Source organism: Motacilla alba, chromosome Z, assembly GCF_015832195.1.
Source record: "Motacilla alba alba isolate MOTALB_02 chromosome Z, Motacilla_alba_V1.0_pri, whole genome shotgun sequence".
Taxonomy (NCBI): Eukaryota; Metazoa; Chordata; class Aves; order Passeriformes; family Motacillidae; genus Motacilla; species Motacilla alba.
The window spans coordinates 46,145,286-46,164,227 of NC_052046.1; the positions used below are offsets into that span (position 1 = coordinate 46,145,286).

The 18,942-nt window shown below is 38.1% G+C and overlaps 1 protein-coding gene across 6 annotated transcripts in view; it reads left to right on the forward strand.

Annotated features, from left to right (window-relative positions):
* ROR2 (receptor tyrosine kinase like orphan receptor 2) overlaps positions 1-13,012 on the forward strand; it is a 152,560-nt gene extending 139,548 nt beyond the window's left edge. For 4 of the 6 annotated variants that reach the window (XM_038123502.1, XM_038123503.1, XM_038123505.1 and 1 more), the window contains exon 9: positions 982-8,912. In XM_038123502.1, the coding sequence (XP_037979430.1) occupies positions 982-2,424 (1,443 nt within the window). In that variant the 3' untranslated portion in view covers positions 2,425-8,912. Of the gene's footprint in view, positions 1-981; positions 8,913-8,934; positions 8,988-9,073 lie in introns of those variants that run through there. The other 2 variants (XR_005255164.1, XM_038123507.1) reach the window with 2 other exon arrangements.
* Positions 13,013-18,942: the final 5,930 nt, after the last annotated feature.

Here is an 18,942-nt window from a genome sequence, read left to right on the forward strand (position 1 = left end):
TTGATTAATATTACCAATTGTAATTAATTGTGATGATTTTGTGTGTTAATCTGAATATTTGAAGGAAATTTTCCATTGCAGTCTATAGGCTGCTGGACACTAAATCAGAGGTTGTTCTCAAACCACGTGGTAAAACATATTCCCAGCCTGCCCTGGGAAGGGGAGGCTGGGGTGCTTGTGTGTGAAGCTGTGCCAGCTGCTCCTCATTTGGTTGGGGACTCCTCCATCCCATGCTGGTCAGGACAGACCCATTATATCACCATCACAAACTGCCTTGCTTTCCCTTCCAGCTGCAGAGGGAGGGCTCTGGGGATTTCCCACTCTTGGGTTTGCAACCTTTTTCTTCAAGTACCAGAAAGAAATTCCCTCTCCTTTCTTATCCAATTCCACCCCCATCTTTATCGAAGCTAGCTCAAGGTTCCTCATCAGTGGTACTGTACACTGCTGCCCATGGGCTGGGGCCATTCCTATAGTGAAACAGAAGAAAGGGCACTATCTGGTGCTGCAGAGCTGAAGGAGAGAGATTTTGTTTGTTCTGCTGGAAAGGATATTTCTGTTCACTCTGAGACTGCCATCTCCTCAGCCTCCTTGCTTTTCTGACAGACGTCCGCTGGGCAGCTTGGGGCTGGTCTGCAGGGAAAGTAGAGTTGCAGTTAATAGATGTCATTGCTTGCCAGATTTACTCTGAACCCAATATTCATTTACCTTGCAGGAAGTGTGGCCACTCCTTCATAAAAATAATTATATCCATTGTCCTGCAGTATAATTCAATTTATACTTCTGATAATAGTGTAACTAATTTCAAGGTTAATTGTGAAATTAATATACTGATTTGTGAATACACAAAAAACCAGAAAAATCCTTTTGGCCCAATTTATCATCCATTTGGAGATCTAACCACTGGGAGATTTTCTTTAAGAAGAGATCACATTGTTCAGAAAATGTTGTGGTTTTTTATTGGCTGTCTTTTCTTCATTGCAGGCTAAGCTTAAAGAAATTAATCTGTCCACTGTGAGATTTATGGAGGAACTAGGAGAGGAGAGGTTTGGAAAAGTCTACAAGGGCCATCTCTTTGGTACAGCACCAGGTGAACAAACACAAGCCGTTGCCATTAAGACCCTAAAAGACAAAGCAGAACTGGCTCTTCGGGAAGAATTTAAACATGAGGCAATGATGAGATCACGATTACAGCACCCAAACATAGTTTGTTTGCTGGGAATAGTGACAAAGGAACAACCTGTAAGTATGATATTTAGTTATTGTTCCCACAGTGATCTCCATGAGTTCCTGGTGATGAGATCTCCCCACTCAGATGTTGGGAGCACTGATGATGACAAGACAGTAAAATCCACTCTGGAACCAGCAGACTTTTTTCACATTGTGACTCAGATAGCTGCAGGAATGGAATATCTTTCTAGCCACCATGTTGTCCACAAGGACTTGGCCACTAGAAATATACTGGTGTTCGATAAACTGAATGTGAAAATATCTGATTTGGGCCTTTTCAGGGAAGTTTATGCTGCTGATTACTACAAACTGATGGGAAATTCCCTTCTTCCTATCCGGTGGATGTCCCCTGAGGCTATTATGTATGGCAAGTTTTCTATTGATTCGGATATATGGTCATACGGAGTTGTGTTGTGGGAAGTTTTTAGCTATGGCCTGCAGCCTTACTGTGGTTATTCCAACCAGGATGTCATTGACATGATCAGGAACCGACAAGTTTTGCCATGTCCCGATGACTGCCCCACATGGATATACACTTTGATGTTGGAGTGTTGGAATGAATTTCCCAACAGAAGACCAAGATTTAAAGATATACATAACAGACTAAGAACATGGGGGAACCTTTCTAATTACAACAGCTCAGCGCAAACTTCTGGGGCAAGCAACACCACACAGACAAGTTCTCTCAGCACAAGCCCTGTTAGCAATGTCAGCAATGCTAGATACATTGGACCAAAGCAGAAAACTCCAGCCTTCCCTCAACCTCAGTTCATACAAATGAAAGGCCAGATGAGACCAATAGTCCCGCCTCCTCAGCTCTACATTCCAGTCAACGGTTACCAGCCAATGCCTGCCTATGGTGCTTACTTGCCAAATTTTTATCCCGTCCAAATTCCAATGCAAATGGCTCCTCAGCAAATACCTCCCCAGATCATTCCCAAACCAGGCTCCCACCACAGCGGGAGTGGATCTACCAGCACAGGCTATGTAACAACAGCACCTTCCAATGCGTCGGTGGCCGACAGGGCTGCTCTGCTGTCAGAGGGCACGGATGACACGCACAACGGAGTGGAAGACATTGCCCAGAACCCTGTCCAGGAGGAGGAGGAGGAAGAGGGCTCTGTGCCTGAAACAGAATTGCTGGGTGATAATGACACACTTCAGATGGATGAAGCAGAAATTCAATCAGAAGCCTAAGGAATTTGGCCTCATTGCTAAGAATTCCACGTCGCTTCCATGCATGGAGACAGTAGATCCTTAGGTTTAATAGAGTGATTTTGATCTGACTCAAAGAAACAAAACTAAAAAAAAAAGCAACATCCATTTAAAAGTGCAGCAGTAATGACATACCAGGTCTAATTACCATTGCCACCAGCAGATTTTTCAAATACGGTAGTGTAGACTTGCTGGGTTTAATCTTTTTTACTGTTCTACAGTTCTTGAGAGAAGCTGCTTTTTAAATATGTACTGTTGCTGTGCAACATGTTGCAGAGTAGCATTGCACATCATGTATATCATGATATATGAGTGTAATGTTAGTGAATTATGCCTAAGCCAATAACACAAAAAGGAATCCAGCTATGGTTGCAGAATTGCTCTAAGCATAAAGAAGTGCCCTGGATATGATGGACAGCTTAGTTTGTAGTATTTATCTCTTCGATGTAATGGACACAAGATTGTTGTTTGCTTTTTGAGTCTGAAGATCTAAGTTGAGAATAATGATCTGTGTTTGTATTACAATAAGGAGAAAAGGGGGAAACTGAACATAAAATTGCCTCTGCTGAGTAAGACCATGGGTCTGTCCAGCCCAGTAGCATGTCTTGAAAGACCATCGATAATCCCTGCCAAGGGATAGACTGCAAGGGCAATTTCCCTTGCAGAAATTTCCCAGGGTATTGCGCCAACCTCCAGCAATTTGTGGCTTAGGGCCTTCCCAAGACAGAAGTGGAATTTTTTCCTGTTAAATAGCCTTTGATGGAATTTTCTACCATGAATTTATCCAAATGATTTTGAACTCACATAGAGCTAGAGTATCCACAACCGCTTGTGGAGTAACATGAGAGGAGAAAGGATGGTTTCTTTCATCAGTTTGGGTGAATGACTGACAGAAGCTTCCAAATGAGATCATCTGACTGCATTTGTGGATGAAAGTATTCCTTCTCTGCTGTGTCTTTTCAACAGCAAACAGCCTTAATACACTGTTAACCAAAAATGGGGATATTGTAGGGGATATTATAGGTGTGCACTAACTTAATAAATCCAACTTTAATTGGTTATCAAGTATAGAAAAGGGCTCCACATGTTCCTACATTGTAAAAGTGTTGGGTTTTGTGCGGGGTTACAGACTTACTTGATTTACCACAGTTACTGCTGGATTGCATATGATACCATGGTTTTTTTCCCGACTTTTTAGTGAAAATGATTTTTGAACTTTAGAAGACCAAAATAAGCAATAATGTACAAGGTGCTGGTTTTGTGCTTCTGTTTGCAGGATGAATCATGTACAGACCTTTAAATGTAATTTATGTTTTACTACATTTTATATACATTTTTTCATTGTAATATTTGGATTTTTTAATGAGTGACTTTTTAACTTTAACATTTACAATATTCACATGTGGTGCAGTTTTATGGTATTGCTGTTCCATTTTGTTAAACATGCAGACAGGTCCATACATTTCATGACCCCTTTTCGTAATACAAGCAGTACACATTCTCATTGTAGCCTTGTAGCCAACACACACTATAGCTCTAAGTTCTACATCCAACATGGGGTATTCAATAAAGTGATACAAAAGGTATGATGAAGTATGTTATCCTACAGGCACTGGTTTTGTTATGGTACTTTGTGGAAATAGAAATGGCCTCAATTGCTTAAGTTACAGTTAAACTACAAGTTTTTATTTTATTACGTTGGGATTCACTTGTAAGTCATGTATCATTGTGATCTACACGTTGTGTTCAAGGTATGGCAGCCTTACTTATTTCTGGCATTTCACCTGGAGTTGGAAATGCACTGGTAGGAAAAAATATGAAAGCTTTATTACTTTTGTTAATATAATGCAGCTTTGGGTGCTTTTACTAAATAAAAGATAAATAAAAAAGAAAAAAGGTGACATAATTTATTTACGTGACGTTCTTTGTTTTTTTCTAGGTTTCCTTATCTCAGATAATTGAACTTGATTAATCAACTACACTGTCTTTCTTTGTTCCTTTGCTAACTTACTTCAGAGTAAGTGGAGAGCAAAGGGTTCAGTTATACCACAGATTTGTCAGTGAGAGAAAAGATAAGTAAGCAGATTAATGGCAGTCAGTGGAAGCTTCTGTACAGTGCTCTCTGAAGTTCAGCCTATTTCTAGTAGTCAGAGAGCATTATGACTTTGTGTGTTTTCAATACGGTTTGGGAAACTCCTAATTCTCTTCTTTAAGCCTCATAAATTCACTACAGACAGGAAAAAAGGTCAGATTTCTATACTGATTTTCCCATCCCCACTTAATGTGGACGTGCTCTCAAAGAGATGGTTGAGGAGCAATACATAATTTTCTAGGCCAGCCTCCACAGTACTGGAGAGGGGTATTCCCCCTCTGTTGATGTGGGTGGGCTCATCTGAGCTGCCAAGATTGGAGCCATGATGACATGCAAACACTTTCTATGCACTTCAGGTGAGCACCTCTGCACAAGTGCCACCACCAGCGTGTTAGTGGCTACTCCTAAGTCATATGGATTGGCCGTAAGCTCTTGTTCTGCCACTTCCCAGAGTAGTCTAACCTGTGATATCTGCTGCACAGTCTCAGCCAGTGTCAGAGTCTGTCTTTCCTCCCCGAGACTTGGAAGCAAGGCCAAGGGAGATCACGGAAGGGATGAGGACGTAAGTGGATGGGACAAGATGGTAATGTGGCGATAAGTGCGGGAACAGTTGGGGTTGGGTCCATACAAAACCAGCACAATACTGCTCACTTGGGCTTGCAAAGGTACTTCTTCCTGGCAGGTCTAGCAAAGCTGGAGTTTTTCTTGAGGGCAGAACAGCTTTTCTAGCAGCAAATACATGTCTGGAGGATGGGTAAAGGGCAGGGTGTTTTTGAGAAGACTGTGAGGTTGCTTCAAAAGTTTTCTCGTGCTTCTAGTACCCTAATCTGTCTATATGATTTTCATAAGACTGGGTCTGACATTAGAAAAAGTGGATTGGGCATTGATACTGTGCACAGCAATCCACTGGTGAGGCAGGAAGGTCCTGTTTGGAAAAGCATATAAGGCAGATGGAGAATGGATTTGCAATCTCAGGGCAGGAAAACTGAGTGATGGTTCCTAGTCTGAGTGGGGAAACTGACCATAGATGTGTCACTATCTCCAGTTTGACTTCTGTTGTGATATTGTCCAAGATCTACATTTTTTCAGGATCTTTTCTTCTGTTCTACCCATTGAGACCATAGGGAAGACAAAGCCATAAAGAGTGCAGTATAGGCAGCTGTATAAAAACTGAGTGTTCACCCACAATGCTAACTACAAACAGACATTATTACAAACTTTGATAGGCAGGTTAATTCCTTCATCTAAAAGGCAATACTCTTAGTTTCATCTAGTGATTTTCCTAGAGACTCATCCAGAGGATCAAGCTCCCTGCTGAGATACAAATCCTTTGCTTTTGTATCTGCCATGGCTGTGAACATCACAATGAGTCATAGGGAATTTTCTTCATGGTAATAGTACCTCAGACTTTTATTAAAGAGATGAATTTGTTTCTTTTTCTCACTTACTATCTAAGGAATTCATCAGGTGTCACTAGTTTTGTGTTCAGAGGAATCCTTTCACTTCACCTATGTGGGAGTACAGGGAAAAGGTCTGACACTTTCTGGAAAAGAGCTCAGGAATATTTGCTGAGTTGGAGAATCTCAAAAGATGTCAGACCTTGAGGTGTTTGACAGAACAGATGTAAGGAGAGAAACATCCAGCTGCATGGAGAGTAGTATCTTCAAATAAACCCTAAGTCATAGTTTCACCATGGATAGAAAGTAATTCTGTTTCTAGACAGGCAAATGCTACTGCAAACTGTACTCCGAAACAGCATTTCAGTTACCCAAAATATGAAGAAAAAATCAACTGGCAAAATCATCCTCTTTTTGAGGAAAGGGACTAAATTCATATTGGACAGCAATGTATGTTCCTGTTCTGTGAAAAAATCTATAAGTATTGGTGGAATCCCTGACTATAATAAAATTTTGGGGATCTTCTCAAACAATGGAAAACTGAATAGTAATATACAAATAGTAGTAGCATGTGACACAAACAATGGCATGGCTCAGTGTATGAGTTTTAGTTCCACCTTACCAGAAAACTGAATTTTGTTTCTAGTTTTTCAAAAGGGACCTTGTATAGTTTTTGTTTTGCACAGCTTCCAGATATGACAAGTTTGGTCTCCTTCAATCACCAATATGAATTCTAAACCATCTAAGGACTGTTAAGAAATACTAAATGTGTTCACTTGGCAAGATAAACCAAGTCTGTATTATCTGGGTCAGTCAGATCTTTCTCTAGACCAAAATGTACTGTGTCTACTGTGATAAAACATAGAAAAATTGGTTCAGCAGGATTTCCTTTCCAGAAAAATGCTGTAAAAACCTTTTGCATCTACTGTTCCTGGCTTGTGTTATGATTGATGTTGTAAAGTTGTAGTGTCTGGACTCTTAACAATTTCTCCTTCTTAAACCCCCACACAGTGAGGGTTCCTAATACTGGGTTGCCACTGCAGAAGCCTGGGCCGCCTGGCTTGCTTTGTGACCTCAAGTAAAAGGCAACCCCTGCAAGTGTTTGTGTGCAGTGCACAGATGCCCAATTTTGCAAGAAGAAATATCTGGGATATAAGGCCACATCTCTGTGTCTGGCATCAAATAAAATGAGCAAACACATTTGCACATGATATGCTGTCATCCCAGGGCTGTGTGAGATCTTGTGCAGCTCTGAATCCAAATCCAGTTTCTCCTGGTGTATACTGGGCACTGCCTCCACTCAGTCACACTCCTTGCGGCTGTGGAAAGAGCAGACTCCCAGGACAAACTCTAGTGAGGAATCCCATAGCAGCACCTATGGAGCGCTACCTCCACGTAGAACTGCTGAGAGGGTTTTCACTGTCACTGTGTCCCTCTTGTCCTATCCAGGCTCCATTTTTGATTAAAATTTTAAAAATATGGTTCTAAATCTTAGCTGAATACCTCAAGATTGCACAAGCAGGGGGAAGTAATGTAACAGAGGTTATGGCAGGAGCTGGAAATAGTATGGGGTTCTGAGGGCTGTAAATCTCCAGGAGAGTCGGAATTTAAAATAATAAAATACTGAGGGAACGCAGAATCCTATGTAGCTACTTCTCATTTCTATTGATCTAAAAGAGGAACTTTACTTTATCTTGATTACAGTGTACCTGATGGTTTAACTGTCCTTTTTAAAACCTCTGTCTAAAACTGAAATAATCCAGTTCAGTAGGTTGCTAACTTTAAAAGCGTGGAATTAGAGGAGGGAATTTAAATTAAAATTACTACATTCATTTAATTGAATGCTGATTCCATACACCAAGAATGGAGAATTACAGAAATTGTTTTTGTTGCTGCATATTTTATATCTGTTACTGAAGAATAATTTTTTTGTCTGAATCATCCTCCACATAGACTTCTTGCGTATTTCTTTTCAAACTAATAAACTACTCACTGGAGATGTTTGGAGCTGTTGTAGTTTTGATTCATAACAATCAGTTTTTAAAATCTTGTCAAGAAGTTTAGTTCTTAGTCTGCTTTAGAAGTAGCTATTTTATATCCAACATCACTATGAAGCAAAAGAAATTCCTTCCAGAATGACAAAATAATTAACAGACAGGGTGGTGGATAGGAAAACAGCAAACTAAAGAAGTGAATTTCTAAGTAACTTAAAACCAGAAACATTTAAGGTACAATAATTTAATTAAGATATAATATTACTTCAGCTGAGGCTGATTAGTCTCAAATGTAGTCTGAGGCTTTACAGTTATGATAAAGATCATCAACTTGCTCTGTTGTTAATCCTATGGATACATTTTCATAACTTGATGTGGTTTTCCATTTAATTACTTTCATATCAGATTTAAATATTTTTATGAGAATTAAGCTGAGGTGGTGGGAGAAATGTCTTGCAAAATGCTAGAAGCCATGGGCTTTTCATCCCGAGGAAGGGATTCTGTGCTCCATTTTTGTTCCATCATCTTGTGTCCACACCAAATGCCTGTCTTCTCAGTGAATCCTTATCTTCCCACCTCAGCTGATAATTTCACCACAAATTACTGAGGAAACCTTTCAAATTATTTACTGCTAACATTGAGAGCACTGGGAATAAAAAATTAATTTCTTTATGAAGGGAAGGTATGGGTGTGAAGATATTTGTTTATTTATGAAGGGAAGCATATATCTTTGCTTCTTCTGTTCCTTATGCCTTTATTATATCCCTCTCCCTTGTCCTCTCATAGATATTTCTCAGAGGAGCACTATTCAATATTACATCTCCTCTACTTGGAAATACTGTTTTCTTAAGGCAGACTAAAAGACAAAATTCATATATTTATAAATAGATATGCTTATGAATGGACTCAGTCCTGACATTTTGAAAAGCCAGTGGAGTAAGAATTTTGTTGTTCACTAACTTGCAGACTCAAACATTCCTAATTCAATGTGTGGATCTTTGGTTTTCAGCACAAGTTTGCTCCTGACTTTGCTGTGACCTGCAATTTTGCATCCTATTAAAAGTAAGTGCTGAATGTTCGTTGGTATTTTTCCATGTCTTATAATTTGTGACCATTTTTGTGATTTCTTTACCTGTTCTTTTATCCAGGTATCTGCTGTAGCAGTCCTCTGCTGTTGATGTCTACTGCTTTTGTGGAGACAGCTTCCCCAGTTTAAAAGAAGCAAATCCAACCAAACCAATGAGGAATTCATCTCCAAAAATGACAGAATGCTTTGAGCTGAGGGCTTCTCCTGCTCTGGGACACCCAGCAAAAGACACAGCAGGGAATGGTGTGAATACTCCTTACTCTCCTCAGCTTCAAGCCAGTTGTTTTGACTGACTGTGTTGGAGGTGCTGAGACACTGAGATGGTTCTGCTTAAGGGCAGGGGGCTGGGACTGAGTATTTTTCCTAACCATGTTTGTTTGAGAAATTGGATTAATTCTGGACTGAATGCCCATGTATGTCACTTGGCGCCATGTGGAACCCTGTGTAAGTTGTTTAGGTTTCTGTTTCTCCTGTAAACAGCAAACTTGTGAGTGCTCCTACAGGCATTGTGAAGGGATACATGGGAATACATGGGAAGCATGGGATACAAGGGAATTTTTACTGCAGGCAAGATGAGCACCCTGATGATGGGTGAGGCTTCACACAAGACATGGCACAAAGGCATCCTCTGTTCCCCAGGAGATCAGTGGATTAAGAGGCTGCTGGCACCCCTTGGCTTGGTGCAGGCTGCCTGGCTGTGGGTGCATCATGTGCAGATGTTGCACTTCCTCTGGGATGTGCTGGTCTGAAATGAGTTGTTGCATCTTATAATAACACATGGTTTTGAGGCCTGAACCAAAGCCAGTCGAAGTCATTGGGAAAAACTCTGCAGTTTTAAAAGGGATTTGGATGAAAGCCATAAGATATTTTCACTTTGTTTTTTTAAATAAACACTCTCCAACTTGTAATTGACATTGTGCTCAAAGCATGGTTTTAAAAATCTTATAAAGCATGGTTTTAAAAATCTTAATTTGCTTTTAAATCTTCTATATCAGATGGTAAAGAGAGTATGATTTTTTGAATAAATTAAAAAATTGGGGGTTTTGGGGTTTTTTTTTGGTGTGTGGTTTTTGGTTTTGTTTTTGTTTTTTTTTAAATTTCATGTGGCAGTGTGACATCATAATGCCTTGAATTGTTCTGTGCATACCAAAAAGTACTAATGGTACATACTGTAATTTCTTGTAATCATTTTGTTCACTAGCCTATGCCTTTGGGAAAAATATTTGCCAAAATAACATTCATGAAAACCTCTTTTTTTCCGACTTTGCTTGGAAACCCACAAACCCACATACATATTTGCAATTATCTGATTTTAATAAGTGGGAGTTAATATACCTGCCTTGTTCATGCATATTAAAATGTGCTAACATAAGAGGGTCTTTTGGAGGAGGGGGAGGGAGAGTTGGAATTCTGCCTCTTTGGAAGAAGTCCACCTCCAGTCAGAGGTGCAGATCTGACAGATTATGCCCAAGCAATGTAGATAGTAAGGTTTTGCTTTGTCCCATGGCAGCACTTACTGAAAACAGACAACATCACTGGAGAGTCTGTGGGCCAGGGAGCCTGAGGGATAAAACAGTGGCCACATCCCACCCAAATATCTCCTGCCAGCTTTGATCCTCCCCTGCTGGCCTCTGGCCTCTTTATTCCTTTCTTCCAAGGGCCTGATACCTGGTGTGTGTCCCACACACTGAGATTTGAGCACTGCAAGGCCACTGTGTTCATGTGGCTCCAGGGAATGCGGTGGCAGATGCTGACAGCTGCCCAACACTGCAGCAAGGCATCATGTTGGGTGGGGATACAGACCCCATCTCAGAGGCTCCTGAGATTTTCACCTGGCCCGCTCCAGAAAATGTACTCACAGTGAGAAGAAACTTGTCTTCATCCTGTCAGGAATCTGCTCTGCCAGCAAGTTTCAGGCAGGGTTTTTGGTGCTTCCTCTCTCCAGGACAGAAGTACAGCCCTGCAAACCCACTCCTGCTGCTTCAGCACGTCTGCTTCTGGATGGCTCCTGAAAGCAGGGAAACATGCCACAGTGAGGGGAGGAGACACTTTCTGGGGTCCCAGAAGGCATTTTGTGCAACTAAAATGCAGGATTTAGATGAATTGATGATTTTTTAATAACAATCAGTTTACATGATCTTTTTGTGGGTTTAATACACAAGGTTGTTAGGCTAGTGCTTAATGTGGACCTTACATTTGCCTAGGTTTTTATCCTGGACTTGCAGTTTTCCAAGACACTGTTATCAATGTATGGACATACATTCTAGTTTTTCTTCTAGTGTTTCTTCTAGACTGATTTTGCAGCGAATACTGGGTTACAAGTCAATTTTATATTTCTGGTAGGCCTTTGAGGAAATGCTAAACCTCTTCAATATTTTTTTCACAGAAATGTTGCTAAGGCCAGGATCATTTTAAGCAAGATCTTTAAATGAATTGCCCATACATTAAATTCTTGCTTATTTAAATTCCTGCCTTACACATATATGCACACACATGTGTACTCTCACAGGGCTGAGCAGATTATTGAATGAATGCGTATTTGGAAAGCTGGCCAATATTTTAAACTGTTTGAGAAGCTGTATTTAAAAACTGAGTGTAATTCTCACAAAACACAGTCCAATAAAATTCTGTTTTGGTAAAGGATGCATTTTCAGCACTTTTTAAAAGGGATTTTTAAACTAATGCTTTTAAAAATTTTTATAAAAATTAAATAAAGTCCCAGGAAAAGTTTCAAGGAAAAGAATAAGGTGTAAGTTTCAAGAAGGGAATCCAGTGAGCTATTGACAAAGAATTTCTTGTGTTTTGAGCAGTATATTGACATTTCACCTGGCATTATAAATTCTTATGAATTATGGAAATTGTAATTTTTTAACTTAGCTTTTTGCTTTAATGTATCCTGGCCTCTCTTTTCAGTGTAGTTTTCTGCACTGGTATTAAATAGCAGATAAAAAGGAAGATTTAGGAACCAACATCCAGAATAACTTAGGAACCAACCTCAAGAATAATTTTCTTTTGTATTGCATAGTGTTGCTTATGCCATGGTCTCATCCCTGCAAGGAGATGCCAGTCACATTTGACAAAGAAAGTGAGAAGCAGCAGTGAACTGTGCTGACAAACTTTGCCAGAACTGTTCTGGTTTTGTTGAATTCAGGGAGAGATGCTCTATCACCAGTTCTTTAGAGTGAATCCTGACTGTCATGAGGCTTGGCATTTCTGGTCAATCAGATATAATTTGAAAATCTTCCAATTTTGACAGCTGACTTTCCTTTATAAGAAAATACAGTAGAAAGAAACTATGCTGGTTAATTTTATACCAGTTCAATTTCCAGCTGGCAGTGAAAATAAAAGGAAAATCAGTGTAAAACTTGGTTTGATCTCTGACTCTGACCTTGCCCTCTTTTTTGTCTTGACTACAGCACTACTTCCAAATACATCTTTTCTAAGGGCCCAGAATTATTAAGACATTTTACATTTCAGGCCTACATATTCCAGTCATATAAAAGTCTTGTTTGGTAGGAGAAAGGAAATTTTCAGTTCATGCTAAACAGAAAAAAAATTGGCATATCAGAACTAAAACAACACTAAAAGATGTGATAAAAGACTCTTTAAAGAGTTAACCTTGGTGCTTCACCAAAACCATGTGTAGGTTTCATTTTTCAAGAAAAAAGATTAGGAGGAAGGAGATTCCTTGGTTTTTTTTGACATTTACTCTCTGCTGTTCTTTTCTGTATAAGCCCACATCTGATAAGACTTGCAAGTATATGTTTAGCATAAGACAAAAACTTAGTTATTGGTGCCAATTATTGCCACTAATTCTAAACACAATCTTCAAAACTGAGACCTGTGATGAAATGAGAGGGGACAATGTCGTAAGAGTCGTGTTTAAAAAATTTATTTTCTCTATTACCTTGGAATGTTACTGAATGTTACTGAATATTGCTGCTACTGCAGAAGTGACATCTCACTAAAGGTAATGGCCATGCTTTCTTGGCCTTCCCTGTTTACTGTGTCACAGGTGGCAGCACGGGCCATTGGTCACGTAAGCAAAAGGGGGGGGGGGGGGGGGCGAAGAGATAGAGATGTGTAGCTAGCGACATTAACAGCCTTTGTAGCAATATTTTATTTTTCTGCTGGCATCACTAGAGGATGTGATTGTAATCATAAGTGCAGCTTTGACCTGTGATTTTTTTGGCTGGAGAGGATAAGCATTTATTGCTCATCAAATGAAGTAGGAATGTGGGTGCCTCTAAGTAATTACTTTTGAAACATGAAGATGCAGTTGTAGCAACAAGGGAAGAGTTTCACTGAAACTATTTTTCATGGAGATACAGACACGTTTTGAACATTGTTACATGTCTGCAAGGGCAGACTTTAGCAAGTATGCTTGCAATAGGACATTTAAAGTAACTGTAGAAGCAATGAATAAGACGTGATTCTAGAAATCATAAATCACAGAAATACTTCTAAGAAATATACCAGCTCTTTTTGCAAATGTGAGATAGCATAAGCAAGATACATTGTGACATGTTTCGTGCTTGTACTTTTGAAATTCATTTGGCACATGAACTTGCATATAAGAGAACTTGAAACTTCTGCAGTACGGTGTTCCATAATGGGATGAAACCACTTAAATAATTGTGCATCATTGTGCCTTGATCTACCAGCAGATTCTTAATAAATTTTCTAACAGACCAAAGTGCAGGCATTTTTTTCAGAAGCCTTAGCCTATTATCAGTAATCCTGAAATTAGACACTGTTGGTAAAAACAATTAAATAGATATTTATATGTTGTCAATTGATTTCACAGTCTTTATAGAAAAAGAACACTTGGAATCTCTAAGATTTCATAAAATGAAGGGCACTGAACAAGGCAGATGCTTTTTGGAATATCCCAGAGTTGTGATAGTAAGACAGATTTGCCCATATGTTTCATTTCACACTTCCTCAATGATTTTTATTGATTTGGTTAAAGTGTTGTGTGAGCATAGCATTGCCAACAGTGGAGTATTAAGATGTGTTACCCATGATGGCACTGTAACTATGAGTTTATTTGGAATCCTTTGTTATGTAACAAAACATCTTGTGTTGACAATTGTATGACAACCTTATGGAAAACTAGGTAATTTTGTTGATCGTTTACTGCCTACTTTATCTCCTCTATAATGAAGCGCTTTTCTTGGGTAATACAGTTGCTTGAGCAGTAATTTTTATTTACCTGTACACCAGTCTTCCAATCTTCCACCTCTGCACCTTGTCTCTCATGCTGGTAGCAGTGGTCTCGTATTGCAGATGACACTTTGGTATATGTTCACCTTCATTGCGAGTCCCATAAATTTCATTTGCATCTATGTACACATTTTATAATCTACATATAATGTATTATACTTGATGTTTCTTCTGCAATTTTCCTTGTATCTCAATTAGATTTAATTATAAAGCATTATTTTTTACCATTTACTTCTTTTTAATTAAAGAATTTGTGTTTCTGCATCTTAATGATACACTTTCTCTGGTGACAAAGGACTATTCTGTTAAGCAGTTTCAGTACACATAGCAAATATAACTAAAATACTAAACTAAACCCAACTAAATAACTAAAATGTAATCCAAAAGAACACACAGAGATATCAATACTCATTTACCTATACAGCTAATATCTGCAGTTTTTATTTTTTATAAATTGAAGTACACTTACAGTGGTGTTATAGTCACTTGTAACTCTTGGTTTAGATCTGACTTCTTGCTGAAATACTGTGAAATAAGTGGATTATGTTGCTCCTTCTTTATATTCATGTCCTTTTAGTTTTAGAAAAGGTCACATTTACATTCACTTATCAGAGATAAGTGTGCAATGCTCCATTTTTTTCAACTTAGTGATTAAATACCATATAATGACCTTGGTGACACTACTGCACAGAAACATTCCCCTTCAGCATTATCACGGTCAGAAACAGTAAAGGTGCAGTGTTTGTCACTTTCCACAGATGGAAGCTTTAATTAAAAGTACTTATCTGTTACACTAAATAAATCTTCCAAATAAACAGATATTGACTCATCAATGTTTTCTTCAAGTATAAGAATTTTTCATGCCTACATTCACAAAGCTTTTATTTTTCCCATTATCCATAAATGGGTCTTGCATTTAAATGAGGTAATTCTCTAGAGAGGGACAAAGGAACTCAACAAACTTTGTTTTCTTTTATGCTCCATTAAGTCAATGTTTTCCTTCCCTCCTCCCTCCCTCCTTTAAAAAGCAAGTAAATGTTTATTTTGGAGCAAAATGAAGGCAGCCCCTCTACCGCACTATTTTTTTCTTTTTTACTTCTGTCTTTCTGGTGCATAGGGTCAGGGGTAGCGAAGTAGCCTTTTGGTTTTTGGTCTGGGGTCATAAAATACTCATTTTGTAGACCTTTGCCTCATCAAGTAGGCATAAACCAGCTAAGAAAAACAAACCTTTTAAGAGTATGCTGTCTGGACTCTGTGCATTAGTATTTTGTGCTTTCAGCTGTTGATCATGAAATGTCTGGTCATGTGTATAAAAATAAGGGTGCAGAAGAATTAACTCCACTCTTCCCCAAATCTTTTTAAAATGAGAATACTTTAGAGAGTTTACTCAGACTGAGGAAACTTTTTGGCATTTTATGGAAAGTCTGTAGTAATTCCAAAACTTCACCGAAATTTCAAAAACAAGCTGGATAAGACTTTTAAACTCTATCAGGTCTAAAACCTTATTGATGTCTAAGAATTGTCTTGCGCATTAAATTTAAATCTTGTAAGTGTGGATGTAGATAATTTTTGGTTTGCATTCTGTTTTCTGTATGTTCAATAGATCTGCAACCTCCTTGGTTAGGCTTAGCACTTCTTTTTACAATTAAGACACTGAAGCTCCATGCAAAAATATGCTTAAATTTGCAGTTGCAGGTTTGAATCTGTGTATTATATGTCAGTTTCTTTAAAATCATTCTGAAGAGATGAGTGGTATCTCAAATTTAATTCGTATTGGTTTCCAACAGTTCACTGTAGCATTTCATTCTCAGCACTTGTTTGTTGTTTTGACAAAATTTTACAAAATTTTTACAAACTTAGATTTTAAGGCTTATATTTTCCTTTCATATTCTGTATGGTAAAATAAATAAAAAAAACAAAAAACAAAAACCCAAAAAACAGAATAGCAGGAGCTAGAAAAAATAGATGAGTCAAGCAGAGGCAAGTTCCTAAACTAATCATAATAGCGGTCTCCAGAGTTTAGTGTAGGCCACTGGACAGTGCCTCTAGATAGCTGAGCATTTAGCAGAAAGACTAACACAAAGCCTCCTACTCATGTTCAAATCCTCTGAACTTTGTTTAAATATAATTTAAAACTGTATTTGAAAAAAAGAAGTTATATTTTCATAATTTGTAATTTCCTGTTTCAGCTTGAATATTCTGCATGGCTGGCTGCTCCTGCTGAATAGCTTAGATATTTAGCCTGTTGCCTTGTCTTTCTGACATTGCACTTAAGACTTGAAAATATTCATATGGTTATAAAAAATTGAAGTCCCATATTCAAAGGTAGTTTATTCCTTTTTCTTTCTCATTTCAAAGGACTGGGTTTTATCAGAAAAGCAAACTATAGTTACAAACTGTAACTTCTGATATGTGCTTCATATTTTATCTTCCAATGTCTCTTTAAACATTACACATTATTTTTACAACTTTAATAACTATATTTTGTGCATTTGGTGATGTTGTTTTCAATATGAAGATGTCATGATTTTTCATAGAAAGTGCAACATATTTGCTTTTATTCATGCATGACTGGCTTTTTGTCTTCTTAAACTTAATTACTGGAATTTCAGTGGTATGAGACTGAGACTGTAGGTCACTGCTCAGATCCGTAATGGTTTAAAAAGTTTGTTTATAACATGAGTTTAATGCATAAATTTAAATTTTAGAGGTGTTACAAACTTGTATGCTTTTACTGTGTATGAACTTGGATTTTACATAACTTTGATAGAGGAGTTCCACACAATTCCTTAATTTTAATACATACCTAGTGTTTTCTCAGTTCTGAAATGCATTTTCTGTTTAAATGAAGCCTTGAGAATCCTGCTTTGATGCATTAATTTCTTCCTGATTTTGAGAGTCATGTAAGGATGATGATTTATAATGAAGTTCATTTAATGTGATTGATTTCGTGGTAGTCTCAGAGCACTTTATAGTTGGAGAATTATACTTCAAATTAATTTAAAAATTAAACACTAAAGTAGTGACAATCATCTGCTATTCATCAAGTATAAAAAGCTCTCATCTAAGAAATAATTTATAACTCTCTGAGAAAGGATCACCAAAACTGAGTAAATATGCATTACTGTCCTGTCATTGCATAGGCTTATAATAACAAGAATGTTTAACTTTGAAGCTGACACCACTTCCACTGCAACAGATAAGAGCATTGTGGCCAATGTCATATCCATGGTAACACAGGTGGTCATATCCTCTTCTTTATTCACACAGGTTAGACAACAAAGTGAGTTGTGGCTCCTTGTGGAAGGAGCTATAGAGGGGCTATATGTCACCTCCATGTCCTCTCTGAGGCAAGTGATGAGATTTTGCATGCCACCATAGCTTTATTTACAAGGGGATTAAATAGAAGAAACAAAATGTGTCAAGAAGAAGTGCAATAATAAATTGAAAAGGAAATGCCTGACAGCAAGTAAGAGAGTAGTGAGGAAGAGTGAGGCATTGTCTATAAAAGAAGTGTGAATATGGAAAATTGGCAGGCTTTCCAAGGCAAAATTAAATTTGTGGTACTTTCCGCTCTGTTAACCTTATGCAACTAACACAGCTGGGAGGGTGGAATCCAGGTCTCCTCCCTTTCTTCCCTATCAACAAAAGAGTTTGGCAATTTCCATCTAGGTCTGTGTGTGTTCCTTTTGACGACATTGCAGTTGCACAGCTACTACTAATGACGTAATCTGAATACTGTGGTTCTATTTAGATGTTATTAACCATCTAATTTGTCTTGCAGAATTGTTATTACTGCTGATTATGTACTTGAGTTCCTTGAATATGGGTCCATTAACATAACTACCAAATTGTCCTTTGCCTCAAGCTGACCTCGGAAATCTTCATTGACTTCACTGTGTTAAAGGTACTTAGATTTATTTTTTAATGGGTTGTGGGAGCTACAGTTTTGCCAATAATATCTGGCAGAATTATGAAATGTGAAGAAAAGAAACTATTGCTACTTAATCCTTCAAAGGCAGCTTGAAAAACAAGATTTAACAGGATTTTCAAACTCAGACCCAAGAAAGTTCCCTCGAATCAACTTTGTTTTTTCAACTCTTGTAATTTCAGTGGTAGTGTTTCTGTATGCTTAGGGCTATCAACTCAAGAAACTCTAGGTAGCCAGTTCTCTTACCCAATCCATAAACCATCTGAGTCCATGTGGTCAAGAGAATGGATCCAATGTCTGGAAATTATGCTGAGAGTTGTAGGAATACTCAGCATGTATAGATCTGGGGCCACATCTGAGGCAAGACAGGAAAGTTTCTTCAGGAGGTATCAGGAAAAATATTTTGACAGCAGGTTTTACTATAGTAATTGAATAATGGGTGAGAAATTTTGACCAGAAAATGATGCTATTTGCAACAGATTTACGGTAGCAGCAAATTATACAAATAGGAAGCATGCTTATGTGAAACCTTACTACAAAGGAACATACATTACACATTCTGAAAGGAGGAGAGCATAATCTTTTGTACTTTGTCAGCACTTAATTTTATAGTCTCATTAATTTTTATATGACTGGAATAAGACTTCACTTCTCCTCCTATTAGAAAAGAAGTCAACAATAACCACCTACAACAGGTCCAATTTTGATAGTGACGTGAAAGGTGGTACTGGAGCAAATATTTCCATAGGCTTATGGTATGGAGAACAGGATGT